Raw genomic sequence first — 20,532 nt, 5'->3', positions numbered from 1 at the left:
GTTGACAAATGCACCAATCTTAGCCTTACCCGAAGGAACAAAAGACTTTGAAGTATATTGTGATGCTTCAAAGTTAGGCTATGGATGTGTGTTAATGCAACGCAAGAAGGTAATTGCGTATGCTTCTAGACAATTGAAAAAGCACGAAGAGAATTATACGACTCATGATCTAGAATTAGGAGCCATAATTTTTGCCCTTAAGATCTGGAGACATTATCTGTACGGAAGTAAGTTTACTGTCTATACAGATCATAAAAGTTTAAAATATATATTTGGGCAAAAAGAATTAAACATGAGGCAAAGAAGATGGATGGAGATGCTGAGCGATTACGACTGTGATATTCAATATCACGAAGGAAAGGCAAACGTAGTTGCCGATGCCTTAAGTCGTAAGTACCATGAGAAGCAGAAACGAGTCCGTGCTCTGAGGTTAAATCTACAAGTAGATTTAATAGCACAAATCAAAGAAGTTCAGAAAACAACAATCAAAGATGATGCTGAAGGAATGAAAGGTTACCTTAAAGAACTAGAACAAGGAAATGATGGAATTTGGAAATTCCATAAGAAACGAATTTGGGTACCTAAGCAGGGAGAGTTAAGAAATAAGATTTTAGAAGAAGCTCATAAATCTAGGTATACCATGCACCCAGGAAACAATAAAATGTACCAAGATTTAAGAAATAATTTCTGGTGGATAGGAATGAAAAAGGATATAGCCGAATACGTATCCAAGTGTTTAACTTGTTCACAAGTTAAAGCTGAACACAAGAAACCTTCAAGATTACTCCAACAACTAGAAATGCCAGTATGGAAATGGGAACTCATAACAATGGATTTTGTTACTAAGTTACCCAAAACCAAAAGAGGTAATGATGCAATTTGGGTAATTGTAGACCGATTAACCAAATCAGCTCATTTCTTACCAATAAAAGAAACCTTTAGCATGGAAAGGTTAGCGCAACTGTACGTGGACGAAATAGTATCCCTACATGGAGTTCCACTCTCCATTGTATCGGATAGAGATAGTCGATTTACTTCTCATTTCTGGAAAAGTTTTCAGAAAGCAATGGGAACTCGACTAAATCTAAGTACTGCATATCATCCACAAACAGACGGACAAAGTGAAAGGACAATCCAAACGTTAGAAGACATGCTCCGAGCATGTGTAATTGACTTTGGTGGTAATTGGGATAGCCATTTGCCATTAATAGAATTCTCCTATAACAATAGTTATCATTCAAGCATCGAAGCTGCACCATTCGAAGCACTGTATGGACGCAAATGCAGAACTCCAGTATGCTGGGCAGAAATCGGAAAAAGTCAATTATCAGGTCCTGAAATTGTACAAGAAACTACTGACAAGATAACACAGATCAAGGAAAGACTGAAAACAGCGCGAGATCGTCAAAAGAGCTATGCAGATAATCGTCGCAAACCTTTAGAATTCCAAGTCGGAGATAAAGTACTTTTAAAAGTTTCTCCTTGGAAAGGTGTAGTGCGATTTGGTAAGAAAGGAAAGCTAAGTCCGAGATACGTTGGACCATTCCCGGTGATTCAACGAATAGGACCAGTAGCTTATCGTTTACAACTACCAGAAGAATTGGCTGGAGTACATGATGTATTTCATGTATCCAATCTCAAGAAATGTTTAGCAGATGAATCCCTGGTAGTACCTCTTCAAGATATAGAGGTAAACGAGAAGTTGAAATTCGTAGAGAAACCATTAGCAATCGAAGATCGAAAAGTCAAATTCCTCAAGCATAAACGATTGGTGTTGGTCAAAGTCAAGTGGAATTCAAAGAGAGGACCAGAATACACTTGGGAGCTAGAATCTGAAATGAAGCGAAAATATCCTCATCTATTCCAGTAAATCTCGAGGACGAGATTTTTCTTAAGGTGGAGAGGATGTAACAACTGTCACTAAAACCGGTAATTAGGATAATAATTATCCTATAAGAAAACCCTAATTAAGACACCCAAGTAATTTGGCATAAACCCTGAAATTTCCGGAACAATCGGAATCAGGATCAGGGCCCCTAAAACTCGAGGGGGGCAAACCCTAGTTGGGAGTTATCTTAAATTAAACGATGTAAAAATCTGATTTGTTAAAATTGTTGAATCACCTAAGCTATAACCGAACTCAGCTAGGCTAGGAAGTAGGCTGCACCCTTTACGGACCGTAAAGGAATAGCCTTACGGACCGTAAGCAGACCAGGTTCCCTTACGGACCATAAGGGGTTAGGCATACGGTCCGTAAGCGTGTCGAAATTCCTGCTATAAATAGCCGACCTTGGCATGCAACCTGGGGTGCTAAAACGTTTCACAATTCCACTGTAGACGTTCTGTTATTTCGACAATCAATCTAAACACACACACACGATCACGAAACGCTGCCGCAATCAGGGTAATAACTCGATCGCTATTACGATTCAACGTCCGATCGATTATAACTATCCAACGATAGTCCGGGTGCTGCTCAATTGAGCTTGTACTTTGATTATTCGTCGTGATTTCGACTTGAATATTAGAGTGCTTTTCGAATTTGGACTATGCTCTGTTATTCGTTGTGAATCCGACTGAATTATCGAGTATTGCACTGATTAATCGTTGTGAGGGTTTAATCTCGTGAATTGACGTAACTGCTGTATTAGTTACTAACCTGCCTGTGTGTGCATTGTGTTAAACTAGGTGTAATCAAGGCTAATCAGTAGGCATTATCTATTTGCTCGTTAATCTGCAATGTGAGTCATTCTTCTTTTTAAACTGTTTTCTCACAGTTTGTGAGTAAGTATTACAATACCTCAAATTATTTCCAAGGTTATAATTACAGGGATTAAGTCTTTGTAATCACCAAATTACAGTTGGTATGTGGGGTATTGTGCACATTACTATTTCTATCACTCTAGGTGAGTGAGTATTACTCTATGTGAGTTAGCCGTCACTATTTGGGGCGACGGGACCCAATAGTGGTATGACCACAGTCATAGATCCGGTCGAGTGACAAATACCCATTCTTGATAATTGGTTGATATAAACATTGTAATCGCTCTTAATACTGTAAATTTATAACTAACGGGTCGTTTTAGAAAATGGAATGATTCACTCAGTATTTTCCCGCTGACAAAACCTTTTTCAAACATGTTTCAGGTGATCTGTGTGATCTAGGAAAAGTGCAGTAAAAGCACTATCAAACTCAGGGAAGTGGCTCAGTGTGAATAAATCAATAAAACATGTTTTGGAAAATAAAGATTTCTGTGTGAAATCAACTTATTGTAAATTATGGGATTTATCCCTAAAACTTTGTGTAATATATTAAACGAGCATTTTCCGGTGAAAAGATCCTGTAAATAAAAGACTTCCGCTGTCGCATAAATCAGATACCACGGGAATTCTGTCCCGCGGCTCCTGGAACGGGTCAAACCGGGTCGGGGGCCGTGATAGAAATCATCTTGTACCTTTGCTTTTTTATAAGCCTCTTCAATCAAGGTTGCAGCAAATCTTGTAGCTGCTGACCTTGTATACTCATCCCAAGTTATATCACACATTTGCTTTTCACTTGATTTCATGAACCCTTGATGCCACTGCAATGCTATTCCTTCTAAATGGACTGCTACATATCTCACCTTATATCTTTCTGGTGTATCATCAATCGAGAAAAAATGTTCACACTTGTACAACCATCCTTCCACATCATCCCCATTAAACTTGGGAAACTCCACTTTGGTCAACCTATTGTTGCACACTCTATCATTATCAACTCTTGGCATCATTGTTGCTTGTTGTTCGATTCTTGCAAACGCAGCCTGCAACTGTTCAAAGGCTGTCTTCAAACTCATTAGCCCTTCTTGAGTTTGTGAGGTGAACTCGTCCAGTCTACTAACATCTCTAGCAATACGGTCAACTTCTTGGTTTCTTGTTGTCATAACAAAGATTGAAAGGATTGAATACTGAATAACAGTTGATTGTAATGGACTAGAATGATCACAAATTGATCAATCCAGAGAACGGAAAACGGAATGAAAAGAATTGATTCGAGAATTAAAGGAATTTGATGAAGAAATATGGAATGGAATGATCACAAATTGATCACCCCACATAATTGGAACTGAAATGAATAGTGATGAAGAAATGATCGAAACGAATTGAATGGTGATGGAGAAGATGATCGGAACGAAATGGTTGCCGGAATCTTGAGCTCCGAGAACTGGTAGCTCTGATACCAATTGTTAGGCTTAGAATTGAAGAAGAAGACTAAAGAGAGAATTAGGTTCAAATCCAAGCTAATCTTCTCATTAACAACCACCAGTTATTAATACAGTTGATAACAACCTTCTAACTAACTCTTACCAACTAAACCTCACACTATAGACATATTACATAAGTACCCCTCATACACTTTCAACTAATGACATAACAGTCCCTACACAAATTGTTATCTAACAGACTCTCAACAAGTTGTATTTGTTAAAACTGGAAGAAAAAGTGAATATGAATTACGTACCTCTAGTCTAGGGTTTAAGCAACAGAATCAGCAAGCTATATGACCATCAACCCACGATCCTTTGCGTTGCCATTTGTTAGTTGGTTCTTATTTTTGAATGGGCCACTATCTAAACCCATGGACCAGGCCCATCTTAAGCCTTTGTGGATACTGTTAATATCTGTTTCGGTACACGTGGTTTGGTCAGATTTATTATTCTTATTATTATTTTGCCAAACGACATCGTACTTTCCGGAACTTGCCGTTTCAGACTAAAGACTTAGGGACTGTTTGTTTATCTCTTAATGATTTAGACTTCTTACTTGTTCAGCACGTAATGGTTTAGACTGTTTGTTTCGTGAGCAGATGTCTAAATGGTTCGGACATTTGCCTCTGAATGATTAAGCATTATACAGAGTCAGAGTCTGAATGGTTAAGACCTCTAATCTGAATTGGCCAGACATTTGTCTCTGAACGGTTAAGCATTATACTGGTTCTTAATGATTCAGACATCTTACTGGTTCAACACTTAACCATTCAGAAGTTGCCAAACAACCCCTTAATTAACTCCATCCATTAATCAAATCTATTAAAATTAATGTTATTTGACCAAAATACATATATAGATATATTTTTGGGAGATAAGAGTCTAGTGGTGCACAAAAAACTCCAACCAACCTAAAAAAAAATATACGGGACCGAGTATTGGAAGAACCGTGTGTTGGGTCCCCAAACTCGTACCTGACTTTACCGATAGGGTATTCACCGAGTATAACCTTTAGCTACAAAACCTGTACTCGGAACCGGTTTTTGTAACCCGAAAAATACTCTAAACCCGGTTATAATGAATACCCATACCTTGGTTTTGTGAATACCCATACCCGGGTTTTTAAATACCTGGAAATAACCGTAAACATCTACATATATTTGCAGCCCGGACCGTTAAAAACCTCATCTATACCCGAAATATACTTGGCTTCCGGGATATTCCCATACCCGAATATAGGGTATTACAAGGGGTATAGGGTACTCAGTTCCCATACCCTACCTGGAACTTGTAACACCTTGTATGGTTTTTTAGGCCAATACCCAGACTCGAACCCAACCCGATTATTTTCAATACCCGAATATAGGGTATCTACATAATTAGAGATACATGCCCGGCGGACCTGCCTTACCCAGAAGTAAAGTGTTTTTGGTAAATGTAAATAGTTGTTGGTGTTGGCATAACATTTATCTATGTAAATAGTAGCAAACGAAGAAAATATGTCTATTGCGTTTTAGGTCGTCATGATTCAAAACCAAGATGATTTAGAGATTAATTTGCTTTAAACGAAAGCTTCGGACTTGTTACAAAGCATAAGGTGATATTTCATAAACACAAAACGAGATCATCAAAACACATACAAAATGGTCCTTGATTAAATGCACTATGTGATGAGAATCCTTCATCCTAAGCAAAAAAGTAACTTGTGCGCATCATCAAAATAACATCCTTCATTAAGAAGCTTCCGGGCGTTCGATGATTAACTTTGCTGAAGGTGATGCCCGCGGAAATGGGAGTAGTACCAAGTCTCTAAGCATCTTCACTTCTTCATCAACAGAAACGTTATCATTAAGTTCAATTCGTACTTTCTTTAGCACTAGTGACTTGGCCATGACGACTTTCACAAATTCCATCTCAAGAGGTGAGTTACTAAACATTTCTATCTCCAATGTCTCGAGATGATCCAACGTCAAATTTAAGTTGTCTTCTGGATCAAGAAAGTTGGAATTGTCATTAAGCTCGATTCGTACTTTCTTTAGCACAGGTGACTTGGCTATGATGAGTTTCACAAAATCCTTCACAAGAGGTAAATTACTATATATGTCTATGTCCAATATCTCAAGATGATCCAAGTTTAAATCCAAGTAGGCTTCCGGATCAAGAAAGTTGTTGGAAGTTTGTGGAACCAACGACTTCTCATTATCATACATCTAATTGGAAAACATCTAAGATTTGTCAATAAAAGTAGACAGAGCCGCTAACATAAAACTAACACTATATATTTACCCGTAAAGTAAGTTTACCCAACAACGGGGAGCTCCTAATCATACAGAGGACAAAAGAAATCTCATTTTGTTCTGTCATGCACACATCCAAACACAGATATTTGAGATGGACTAGTGAAGTGGGAAGCTTATGTAGCATGCCACCTGGACACAGGTACTTTAACCGATAACCATTGTCAAAATTAGCAAACTCAAACTCCTTACATCAAATGTAATATTAATCCAAATGCTACCTTCATATAACTATCTGCGATTTCCAAATCCTGAATCAAAGGCACACATTGTAATAGATCAACAAATGTATACTTGTTTCCTCCTGCTACAAAGTCAGTGCCTTCTTTATATCTATTCTGCATGAAGATACCTTTATAATAGCATCATTAATTGATGGAGTTACATAAATGGTTATATGGACCTTACCAAACTAATATGCTTAAGCAGCGGACATTTGGAGAGGAAGCGTTCAAGCATTTGAGCAGAAACGTCAACATCCATAAACTTCATTTTCCTCAACCAACTAAATTTATCGAATATTAATGGTGGTTCAAAGATACAATTTTCAAGATGTATAACTTCTAATTCCTGTAATGAAAAGAAAGAAATCGGTAGCTTGTAGCAGTTTTTTTTAATAATAAAGCACAGTTTTTTCACTTTATTTCCCCTTGCAAGATAACTTATAATCTGGTCAAACTCAGAATCCATTTGGAGTCCAAAGCAACAAAATTTGAACTTTAGTATTGTTGGACCATCGTGGAATAACAGAACATGGAAGATGGCACTGGCAAGTTTATACTTCCTCAATTGTCCGCATAGATGATTAGATGACATTGTGACCATATTGTCTGTAAAGACAAGTTTAGGCATGCTCCGCCAGCTATACCGCCATTTCTTTGACAAAATGCTCGTTCTCAACGCATCTTGGATTGGCATAAGAGTTAGAATCTTTTCAATTATGTTATTAGGAAGGGTGCTGATTATATCCGAGCTCATCTTTTTACTGGCTTCCTCAAGTAGAACTGCAAAAAAGCAAAACAAAAAATAACCATTTGCATTACATACTTTACAAATTAACCACACATATTTAACCAAACAAATATAAAAAATATGAATTCTTGCTTCAAATAATAATATCTAACACTCGTATAGAACATTAATTCGGCTCACTAGTAATTAAATTAAATTATCTAGTTTAAAAACAGCTAATTAGATCAATTGGTTGTTTAATGTAAGCAAATTAATCAAATTAAGAAAACCTGATTCATATAATTAAATAAAATTAGTAGAAAAATCATGTTATCTCATTGCACTATACTTGAAAATGGGATTTATCCATTTTTAAAGAATGAAAGAAAGACAGAAACTGCAATTTGAAACTTGTTTGGCTTCAAGTTCTAAATTCCTATGATCTCTATACAACAATTCTTTAAATTTATTGGTGTTTTGCTCGATAATTCATCATTACTGATTTTCCAGTTTGTATGTAATTATCAATATGCTCAAGATTAATTTAGTGGCGTCAAAATAATTCATATTAGTAATTAGTGAATCTAATAAGTTCACACATTACATCAGAAAATGTTGTATTGAATTTATAGGATTAAAATCTGAAATATCAAGACGTACATGCATGCATGCCCATGTGCCCATAACAGAAACGTTATGTGCCCCCAAAATGATATCAATCATGATAAAAGAAATCACACATTTTAAAACAATATTCATTTCTCAGAAAAGAAAAATTAAACACGATAATATCAAACCTGGTGTGTTGAAGGGACGAATAAAAGGGTGATATGAAACCAAAATCGTACCTCCTGGTTATGTAAGAATTGGCGCAATCGATGTGATTCAAGGCATCAATTCTACATTTTTGCTCTTGGATCAATTTGCAATTGGGTCAACCAATAAGCAAATGATGATTTAGAATCAAGGAAAAAAAAAGTGATATTTTTTTTAAGTCGGCCGTGCTGGCTCGAGTTCGAAGCCGCTGTGGGTTTACCCGCTAGTGCCCCGTCCCCCAAATAGGTTGTTTATTTAGAATTTGGCAATTGGCATTAACGGGTTAGTATAATGCCAAGTGGTATAAAATATATTTTATTTATTAGAATAGATAGATAGATAGATGTATATGACCTTCCAATATTCTCTATTATAATTGTTAAGTATATTGCTCTATTAAAAATATTAAGTGGTATTTTAATATTATAGTTTTGTGACAGGTATTGTAATGAAATTCATGTTAACCACCCCTTTTGATCATGTCAACGCCCAAATTCCTTACCTTCTCGGAAAACTAAGACGAAATTTCTTGATTAATTATTTTCCATGACCTCCGACCTTGACTCCGTGTTTTTGTTTCTTTAAAATCCTTACATTCACCACCTTATTTTCTTTATACAAATGGACGGACCTCCATCGCTTACTTCGGTGGTGGTGAGACCTGACTCATCGTTTGAGGATATAGATCAGCCCATCGAGATCCATGATGATGGTGTTCAAGCGGTCTCCATTGGAGCTATGGCGCGGGTCCAAAGATCACAAGATCAGCTCACCCACACCTCTTATAACAGCAACAACCAAGCGCCCTCTATGGGGATTATGGTACACGGTAGAGGTGATTCTCAACCCGCCGGTGATTATATGAGTTACAATGCACCACCTTCACACACTGATGTAGCTCGCCATGGTCATAAATCTCATGAAGGTGAATCCTATCCTATGATATAATCACTTATCTTCAGTTCTTTGTTTGTTGCCATAAAACTGTTGGAATTATTATTTTTATTATTCTAGGTGGGCAATAAAAGATAAATTGAGTCTTTGTTTGTTGCCATTAAACAGTTAGAATTATTATTTAACTCTAAACTTATTATTAATCTAGTTGTCACCTAGTTGATCAGCTAGTTGAATTAGCGGATGTGATGATGTGACTGTAACATTTGTAACTAGGGCTGTTCACGAGCTGATCCAAATCAAGCGGACCTTTGCCCGTGCTTGGATCGTTTACAACCGAGAAAAATCCGAACGAGCATATTCGAGCGTATAATTTTCCGAGCGAGCGACGAGTAATTTGGACAACCATAGATTTAGCATGTTTCCTTCGATGTCTCCGCTATCGGGTCACGAATAAGTTCCAACTGTCCGAGGATGATGCTAAGATTGAGATCGGATCGTCCGAGGATGAGGCTCTAGTTGAGGCAGGTGAGGCGATGAATATACAACAAAGAACAATTGTCGCATGGTGGCGTACGGTGAGAGCGAAAGACGATTGACGACTGGCGATTGATGAGAAAAATGTATAGCGATTCATTGTTTAATAAAATATGGTATGTAAAATTTCTAAAAACTACCCGTGTTTTTACACGGGTTTTACATCTAGTCCTATCATAACCAAGGAAATTAAGTATCACCATAAAAAAATCAGCCTTCATAAGCAAGTTTATGGGCGTACAAAGATTAATTTTGTAGAAGAGGATGCTCGCGGAAATGGGAGTAGAAGCAAGTCTCTAAGCATCGTATTTTCTTCGTCAACGGAAACATTGTCATTAAGCTCAATCCGTACGAAATAAAGTAAGTTACTATCGATCTTCGCATTCGTTTGGCAGTAAGTAAATACTTAAGTCTTCGTATGAGTGATTAGCCATTGAGAAAAAGATTGATGAGAATGGAAATGAGTAAGAGTTTAGTAAGAAAGAGATGGTTTAAAGTGAAAATGGTTTGAGAAAGAGATGGTTAGTATAAGGTTAAAAAAAATAAATAAAACAATTTTTTTAAGTGTAAACGGTCATATGACCATTGGAAGTCAACAACCAACATCGAAATCAACAAATTAATCTCAAGTGGGTACTCAAGTTGGCTTAACATACCCGCACGCCTAACCGGCAAGGGTGGCGGCGGTGTACTTGCCCGAGTTCGAAACCGAGGTGGGTTTACCCGCTAGTCCCCCCAAATAGGTTGTTTATTTAGAATTTGGCAATTGGCAATAATGGGTTAGTATAATGCCAAGTGGTATAAAATATATTTTGTTTATTAGAATAGATAGATAGATGTATATGACCTTCCAATATTTGTCTATTATAATTGTTAATTATATTGCTCTATTAGAAATATTAAGTGGTATTTTAATTATAGGTTTAGGAAGTCTTATTAATAGGAAGTTTATTTGGGTAGAAAGCCTAGAAAGTAATCTTGATCATCCATTTATTTAATTAAGGGCTAAGATTAAATGAGTAAAAATGAAGGAAAAAAAAGAGGCGCGTGAGTTTGTTTAAGAGCATTCTAGTCAATCCAAGTTAATAGTTTCTCTCTCCTCCAATTCCCCCTATTTTTTAAACGTTAATAACTCTTTCATACGACATTATTTTTTTATAAAAATTGCACCAAAAAACGAGTGTTTTTTATCTTTAAAACTATTGCTATATTTTCAAAAAAAAAAATTCGAAAACCCAGTTGCGTAAAACGCCATAGAAAAAACCCAGTTGCGTACAACACAATGAAAAAAAAACCTAAAAAATGACATTTTTGTAAAATGCAATGCACCAAAAACACAAAGAAATGTCTTATTTGTAAAACGCAATGGCCAGAAAACACAAAGAAATTGTCACACCCCAACCGATGGCGGAAACATCGGGGCATGGCACTGAGCGAAACAGATTGTCTATGGGTATCCATAACAACTATTCATTACCAGATAATTAAAAGTCATGTCCCATACCACAACATATCCAAATAAAAACATTTATTACAATTAATTGTCTCAAAAACAAATATTGTTCCGAAGACTCAGATTTAAGCGTGACATAACTAGACCCCTAGCTTGATTCACCAAAGCACATCAATCCTAGCATCTTAAGCACCTGCCACATATGTTAAAATAAAGTCAATACACGTAGTGTAAAGGTGAGCACACGACTTTTATAGTATAATAGAGTTCGAAATCGTTTACGCATAACCAACACGTAACATGTACAAAGTGAAGGCAATTAGGTTATCGACAGAGAAATATGCACAGACGTGACTGCGAGTTGTAGAATGCGCAACACATATCCCCACTGGGACAGGTGAAGTAAAGCCCTTAACAACCCTTGTCCACGACAGGTGCTGAGTCCAAACTATAGTACTATCGTTGCTAATGTGTCAGGCAACAATCACTGTGTTAACATAACATACAAGCATTCATCGAATAACACGTAGCATGCAATAACGGTCAGCGTATAAATAGTGTTTGCGTTGTGTGTCGTTGGTGATTTAGAATAAGTAACGTATGTAACACCCAAAAGTGCGTAAAGCAAAAAGGGTTCGAGTATATTCACAGATAGTGTTTAACAAATAAACACTGTCTTGGATTGAAGGGAGCGCTGAGAGATTAGCCTGAACAGTTAACGATAGCGTAAGCGATGAGTGACGCGTAAAATGGTGAGCAGTGACCAAGTGTCGAACGGTAACCCGATCGGATGGCAATCCGATCGGTTTACCATTTGATCAGATGTCAATCCGTTCGGATGGTCATCCGATCGGATGGCCATTCGTTAGGATTGACATTTGTTTGGTAAGGATGTGTTTGTGTATGATGGATTTGAAGTTTTCGTTGTAGCATTTTGAAAACAGAGAAGTATCTCTACCCTTCAGGTCGAGCGATCGAACGGTCGTTTGATCGGATAGCGATCTGATTGGCAGGACACTTAGTGAGAACAAGTTCACAGCAGGATGGTCACTCGATCGGATTGCAATCCGATCGGTTGGCAATCCGTTAGTTACTGATGATCTTTGAAAATTATAAAAATGATTAAGTGTCGAAGTTCCAAACATCACTGATCGGATGGTCGTGGGATCGGATGGCTATCCGATCGGACGACAATCCGTTCGATGTTTAGATCTTTGAAAGTTTGAATAAAAGTTTAAGTGTGAAACCTAGTACAAGCCGATCGGATAGCTGTTCGATCGGATGGCAATCCGATCGGCTGGCAATCCGATCGGACGGCAATCCGTCCCGCGATCTGATCTTTTTGCAAACTTGGAAGTTGTTAAGTTTTGAAGGTTTTGCGGTTTGATCAAGGCGGTGTGATAACATGCTAAACAACAGAAACCCCATCATTCCCAAGTGATCCGATCGAACAGGAATCACCTTAATCTGATCAGTTAACTGTTCGAGATGGTTGTTAATGTTTAACCCGAAATCGGTTGTCTCTTTGATAGAAACCAAATCTTGAACCAACACATCACTAAGAAAGAGTAGAAGGTCTGTACAAGCTCTGATTCTATCGGTTTTGAGTGCATTGAGTGTAAAAGAGTTAAAAGAAAGTTAGAAAAACCATCTTTTAATCCTTTTAACCATGAATATGTGTAGATCTATGCGAAAACAATGTTTAATCATGTGGAAATCCTTCAGATCTGAGTTATTCTTGATGGAATGAGGTCAAGACTTGAAGTTCATAAGAACTCCATGATGACATCACCCTAGAACACCTCAAATCCGTTGATTTCACGGTTAAAAGTTAACATTCAAAAGAGAAAATGATGAGGAAGTGCGTGTAGATCATAGAAGTACAAGATTTTGGTTGAACACTTACAAGAATCGCGAGAAATCGAGAGAAATGAGGGCTTGAGTGGGGTTGGTCGAGTAGAGCAGCTGTCACATCACAAAGGATGTGACAGGAGGGTATTTATAGGGTTTCCAAAAGAGGAAAGTGCACAAGGGTCGGATTGGCCACCGATCGGATGGCGCCTCGATCGGATGGCAATCCGATCGAATGGCCACTCGATCGGTCGGCCGTTCGATTCAGGTGTCCGGCGTGTTAAGTTCTGTCGTTTTGATTCGTGTTTTGATTGTTGCGATGCGTTAGAATTACCTATTAGTTACACAAATAATCTAACTACTATATCTAACATACAATCACTATAAATAACTTGCGTTGTGCGATTGCGATAGAGTTGCGATTGCGTTTCGATTAATCATCACAAACATAAAGAAAAGATGCACAAGTAACACATAGGTAATACACACACGTAAAACAATATTCAGAATCTATCAATCAAGGCGCGAATGCGTTTGTGATGCGATTAGCGATAAGGCGATAAAACATGTGATAACATTGATTAAACCTCAATTATTAATAGATACTCCACATAATACAACTAAAGCGACAAAAGTAAAAGATTCAATTACAGGTCAAAGAAGTCAAAACAGTAGTTGAGCAAGGAGTGACAGATCGCTATTAGCAATCTTTTCTTCCTTTGACTTCAATCTTGACTTTGACTTTAACTTTCGTAACACGGGGTGTTACAGAAATGTCTTATTTCTAAAACGCAATAGCCTAAAAACACAAAAGAAATTGTACTTTCTAAAACACAATGGACTGAAAACACATAAAAATGTGTTTTACCTAAAACGCAATGCAGCAAAACACAAACAAGGTCATATTTCTAAAACGCAATGACCAGAAAACACTTATAATGTCTGTTTTCTAAAACGCAATGGACTGAAAACATATAAAAATGTGTTTTACCTAAAATGCAATGCACAAAAAACACAAAGAAATGTCTTATTTATAAAAGGGGTAACTTTATAGAATAGTAACCAAGTTTTAAAAGTGTTCCAATTAGGCCACTCAAGTTTCAAAAGTGTTCCAATCAGGTCACTCAACATTCATTTTTCATTAAAATTAAGGGTTTTTTCATCCATTTCATAAGTAATCATAGTGATGTGGACTTTTGTTTCTTTTTTCCCTTTTATTTGATGCTAACTTTGGGTGATGATGTGAATTGTAACTTGCTTTTTTAATTTTTAATGTAATTAAAGTGTTTTTATTTTTAAGAAATATAATTTCATATATTAAAATAATCCGACCCCAACATCTTATTCTTCATTTTTTTCTTGACACATAGAAAAAATGACATGACTCGATTTGAATGTTAAGTCATCTAATTGGGATAAAAACGATATGAGTGACTTAATTAGAACACTTTTGAAACTTGGTTACTATTCTGTGACATATTCAATAGCCAGAAAACACTTAAAATGTCTCATTTCTAAAACGCAATGGCCTAAAAAAACAAAAGAAAGTGTTCTCTCTAAAACTCAATGGACTGAAAACACCTAAAAATGTGTTTTACCTAAAACGCAATGACTAAAAACACTTCAAAAATGTGTTTTAGCTAAAACGCAATAACTAAAACACTTAAAAATGTGTTTTTTTTTCTAAAACGTAATGCCTAGAAAACACATAAAACTCTCTTATTTCCAAAACCAATGGACAGATAAAACTGTCTGTGAATTGTCTGAACCAGAGAGTAGCAAATCAAAAATTGTCTGAATTGTCTACGACTTACTGTCTTCGAAATGAGCCAATTTCTGAAAAATTAAATTTTCTGATGCCTTTTTATTAAAGCTCGACCCCCGCCAAGATCGTAAAACGCAATGACTAAATTAAAAACCCAGATCGTAAAAATGAAATTAAAGAATTTCTTACATAGATCGAACCCGATTTCTTTAACGATTGACGAAATTTGAATGATAGAAATACTTATCAGCGATCGAATCGAACGGATCGAGTGATTATCTTCAAAATCACGGGAAAAACGAGATTTTGAATGAAATTAAACTGGGTTCTCTTAAAAAAAAAGAGTTGAATAACACGTTGATCGGGTGTTTGAATCATTGATTGATGACGAAAATCGCACTATAATGTAGTGATTATTGAGATAGTAAGTGAAGAAAATGTTGAAGATGGTGGGTTTTGAAAATGGTGGGTTTTGAAGTTACTCGGGAGAAGATAGAAGAAGAAAGGATTGGATTCACTAAAATACCATTTCTTTTTATTTTAAATTTTGCCACATGTCATAATCCTATTGCTTCCTATCATTCCTAGCAAAAATAAACTTTCTATTTGATCCCCACCCTTTAATTATATAGTTTTGTGATAGGTATTGTAATGAAATTCATGTTGGCCATCCCTTTTGATCATGTCAACACCCAAATTCTTTACCTTCTAGGAAAACTAAGACAAAATTTCTTGATTAATTATTTTCCATGGCCTCCGACCTTGACTCCGTGTTTTTGTTTCTTTAAAATCCGTACATTCACCACCTTATTTTCTTTATACAAATGGATGGACCTCCATCGCTTACGTCGGTGGTGGTGAGACCTGACTCATCTTTTGAGGATATAGAGCAGCCCATCGAGATCCATGATGATGGTGTTTAAGCGGTCTCCATTGGAGCTATGGCGCGGGTCCAAAGATCACAAGATCAGCTCAGCCACACCTCTTATAACAGCAACAACCAAGCGCCCTCTATGGGGCTTATGGTACATGGTAGAGGTGATTCTCAACCCGCCGGTAATTCTTCGAGTTACAATGCGCCACCTTCATACACTGATGTAGCTCGCCGTCATAAATCTCATGAAGGTGAATCCTATCCTATGATATAATCACTTATCTTCAGTTCTTTGTTTGTTGCCATAAAACTGTTAGAACTATTATTTTTATTATTCTAGGTGGCAATAAAAGATAAATTGAGTTTTTGGCAACATAATACTAAACTTATTATTAATCTAGTTGATCAGCTACTTGAAGTAGCGGATGTGATGATGTGACGGTAACATTTGTAACTAGGGTTGTTCACGAGCCGTCCAAATCGAGCGGACCTTTGCTCATGCTTGGCTCGTGTACAACCGAGAAAAATCCGAACGAACATATTCGAGCGTGTAATTTTCCGAGCGAGCGGCAAGGGAGAAACGAGCAACGAGTAATTTGGACAACCATAGATTTAGCATGTTTCCTTTGATGTCTCTGCTTTCGGGTGACGAATAAGGTCCAGCTGTCCGAGGATGACGCTAAGATTGAGATCGGATCGTCCGAGGATGAGGCTCTGGTTGAGGCAGGTGAGGCCATGAATATACAACAAAGAACATGTTTCCTTCGATGTCTCCGCTATCGGGTCACGAATAAGGTCCAACTATCCGAGGATGACGCTAAGATTGAGACCGGATCGTTCGAGGATGAGGCTCTGGTTGAGGCGATGAGTATACAACAAAGAACAATTGTTGCATTGTGGCGTATGGTGAGAGCGAGAGGCGCTGGCGATTGATGAGAGAAAGATGCCAATTTTTTATTGGTTTGATTAGGCTAGTATGGATAAATATAATTGTATATTTGAGTATAGTGATCCAAATCTAATAGAGCGGTATGTATAAAATATGAATATACATGTAATTTGTGTGTGCATATATAATTATACACGTAATAAATTAATAAAAATTAATTTGAGCCGAACCGTGCCGAGCGGACCTTTGCTCATGCTTGGCTCGTTTGCAAACCGAACCAAACCAAGCGAGCATATTCCGAGTGTTTTCCGAGCGACGAGCGACGAGCGATTTGAATAATACTATTTGTAACTTTCATTAGCAGACATGGTTTGTGTACATTCTTGTTTGCTTATATTATTTTTGCAAGTACTATTCTCACACCCACTATTTCTTATTTTCACATCCCTTAGTGTATACGTACCGTATAACCTTATATGGCCCGTATAAAATGTTGTTGCACAGAAATAGATGCAGTGGAATGTTTTTTTGTTTTGTTTTATATGTATACGGGTTGGATAACATTACACAAGTCGTATACAATTCTATACGGGTAATATAATGTTATACAACCTAATGAGTTTTTTTTGTGAGGTTTTATCAGGTTTTTTGGTTTTTAACAAACATATACTAGCCGTATAATGTTATACGACCAGTATATTATTATTATTATTATTATTATTATTATTATTATTATTATTATTTTTTATGAAAACGAATAATCGTTTAATAAGTTTTAGAAACTGTTTAGATAGAGTTTGCTGTATATTATTTAGATTTATCGGATTATGTTATGAGTTTGTAATTAAACGTACTAATAATGTTGAGTAATTTTCCAATTTATTAAACAAAATATGTGAACATGATAAACAATACGATAACAATTATTAAACAAACAAAGTAAGATTAATATTTACAACGCTTTACATCTAAAACAACAAAGGATGAATATTTACAATGTTTCAAATGTAAAACAACAAAACCAAAATTAAATAAATAGCTACGGCGATGGTGGTGGTGGTGGTGCAGCGCTAGCTCGTGGAGGTAGGGGCGCGCCAGAATGCATAGCAATAATCGCCTCGACCATTCACTATACGTCGCTCTGTATATGGGATACGTCTACCCGTACAACAGCTACATCCGACTCGACCTGAGCCAGTCTCTTCTCTATCCCCGGTGGAGGCATCACACGAGGTCGCACGCTCCGTCGATTGTATGGGCGATCACCCTGTACATCTTCGACACCCATATGCGATCTGCCTTAGTAGAAACCACGGCGGACACCACTCGACTCGTACGGTAGCATTCGGAGCCGTTTCCATGAAACGCCATGGTGGGCGCCACTCGGGTACCCCAGCTACCTCTTTGATTGATTTCATTGGTTTCGTTGTTGGCAGTGAACTCACAACCTTCTACAACCTAGAAGAAACCATTGATTACTTAATCAGAATTTTGGTAGGTGTTGGTTTGGATGACGGCTTGGTCAAAGTGGCTTTTTGCGGCGACAGAATGGGTGTTGGAATTGGAGCCAATGGGGTTGGTATAGGTTTTAGGGTTGGTTTTAGAATGACGGTTGTTAGAGGTGTGGCGGCGAAAGCTTGTTTCGGTGTCTTGGTGGAAACAAATGCTGGCGGAGTTGATGGTACGGGAACGGAAGTTGGTGGTGATGAGACGACAATGGTTAACAAGGCTGGCGGTGCGATGACGGAAATGGGTGGTGGTGTAGAAAAAAATGTGTGATGTTGCCCATCTTCGAGACTCCTTTTTTAGAAGATTGCTTATCTCAAAAAGAGTCGACTCAATCCGATCCATTGAAGCCTTCCATTCACGAGCGTCCATAGGAGTGGATCAAGACTGCTCTGATACCACTGATGTGGGTCGAACGGTTTGATTCAATAGCTAAGAAAAAAGACAGAGGCTAGAAAGAAATTAGAGAGAGTGATTGGAGTAAATTTTCTGATAATCATTCCAAATAAAAAAGGTCTCCATATAAAGGAGATAACACAAACAAAGTCAACCTAGATCCTAGGAACTAGGAAAAGAAGTTACGTGGAAACAAGAGGCATCCATCAATATATTTCCTTTATTCTTGCACTCCTAACAACTTAATTATTTAAATAAAAAAACTAGATAGAAGACATTTGAATTAGCCATGCATCAGACCTTGTATGACACCCCTGTTCTTACTTTGCTTGACCCCACCTGCATGGTTAAGGCCCTTAACAATCCACCCACTCGAACTCGCCTTGTCCTCAAGGCGAAAATCCGGATAGGCCTTAGTGGAAACCACGGGGGACGCCACTCGGCTCGTACGGTAGCATTCGGAGCCGTTTCCATCAAACGCCGTGACGGGCGCCACTCGGGTACCCCAGCTACTTCTTGGATTGATTTCATTGGTTTTGTTGTTGGCAGTGAACTCACAACCTTCTTCAACCTAGAAGAAACCATTTATTACTTAATCAGAATTTTGGTAGGTGTTAGTTTGGATGATGGCCTGGTCGCAGTGGCTTTTTGCGGCGACAGAACGGGTGTTAGAGTTGGATCCAATGGGGTTGGTATAGGTTTTAGGGTTGGTTTTGGAATGACGGTTGTTAGAGGTGTGGCGGCGAAAGCTTGTTTTGGTGTCTTGGTGGAAACAACTGCTGGCGGAGTTGATGGTATGGGAACGGAAGTTGGTGGTGATGAAACGGCAATGGTTAACAAGGTTGGCGGTGCGATGACGGAAACAGGTGGTGATGTAGAAAAAATGGGTGACGTTGCCCATCTTCGGGACTCCTTTTTTAGAAGATTGCTTGTTTCAAAAAGAGTCGACTCAATCCGATCCATTGAAGCCTTCCATTCACGAGCGTCCATAGGAGTGGATCAAGACTGCTCTGATACCACTGATGTGGGTCGAACGGTTTGATTCAATAGCCAAGAAAAGAGACAGAGGCTAGACAGAAATTAGAGAGAGTAATTGGAGTAAATTTTCTAATCATCGTTCCAAACAAAAAAGGTCTCCATATAAAGGAGATACACAAACAAAGTCAACCTAGATCCTAGGAACTGGGAAAAGAAGTTACGTGGAAACAAGAGGCATCCCTCAATATTTCCTTTATTCTTGCACTCCTAACAACTTAATTACTTAAATAAAAAACTAGATAGAAGACACTTGAATAAGCCATGCATCAGACGTTGCATGACACCGTTGTTCTTACTTTGCTTGACCCCACCTGCATGGTTAAAGCACATAACAGTCTTTTAATGGTTCAGACCTCTTACTTCTTACTGGTTCAGCACTTAATTTAATGGTTTAGACTGTTTGTTTCGTGAGCAGATGTCTAAATGGTTCAGACATTTGCCTCTTAATGATTAAGCATTACACTGAGTCTGAATGGTTAAGACCAATGTTTTAAAAACCGGTTTTTTAATCAAACCGGATTAGGCTAAAAAATGGTTGAACCAGGTTGTACCGAGCGGTTCAACCGGGTTGATTGGCTAACTCTATAATTTCATATATTATAACATCAACTCAAAAGTTAATCCAAAAATGCCTGATTACATATTAAAAGATAATATAAAAGTAAATCCATAATAAAAAATAATCCAAAAGATAATCGAAAACCATTCAATTTTCCAACAAACTCTTTTAAATGAAAGTGTACGATATGTTTAAGTCATTTGAGTGTTGAATACATCAACTATTTTCGTTTCATACAATATTAAATAAGAACTTTTAGTTACGAATAGTCATAATAATAATATATATAAAAATTACATAAGAAAAAGTAACATATATAAAAAAAAGGAACAACCCAAACTAAAATAACCCTGAGCCGGTACCGGTATTACGTTTCAAACCGGTATACCGGATTTTACCGCCGGTACAAACCTTATGCCGTTTCACTTATTTACCAAGGTGTTTCGTACCGGATTTACA

General features: G+C 37.4%; 1 protein-coding gene across 1 annotated transcript in view; it reads left to right on the top strand.

The window, feature by feature from the left end:
• The first annotated feature begins 8,835 nt into the window (after positions 1-8,835).
• Positions 8,836-20,532, top strand: part of LOC118488024 — a 31,183-nt gene continuing 19,486 nt past the window's right edge. Inside the window, exon 1 of the mRNA XM_035985016.1 lies at positions 8,836-9,236. Coding sequence (XP_035840909.1) covers positions 8,933-9,236 — 304 coding nt within the window. The 5' untranslated portion in view covers positions 8,836-8,932. The remainder of the gene's footprint in view (positions 9,237-20,532) is intronic.

The sequence above is a fragment of the Helianthus annuus genome, chromosome 16 (genome assembly GCF_002127325.2).
Source record: "Helianthus annuus cultivar XRQ/B chromosome 16, HanXRQr2.0-SUNRISE, whole genome shotgun sequence".
In the NCBI taxonomy this organism is placed as follows: Eukaryota; Viridiplantae; Streptophyta; class Magnoliopsida; order Asterales; family Asteraceae; genus Helianthus; species Helianthus annuus.
This window is presented reverse-complemented; position numbering and strand designations above follow the sequence as displayed.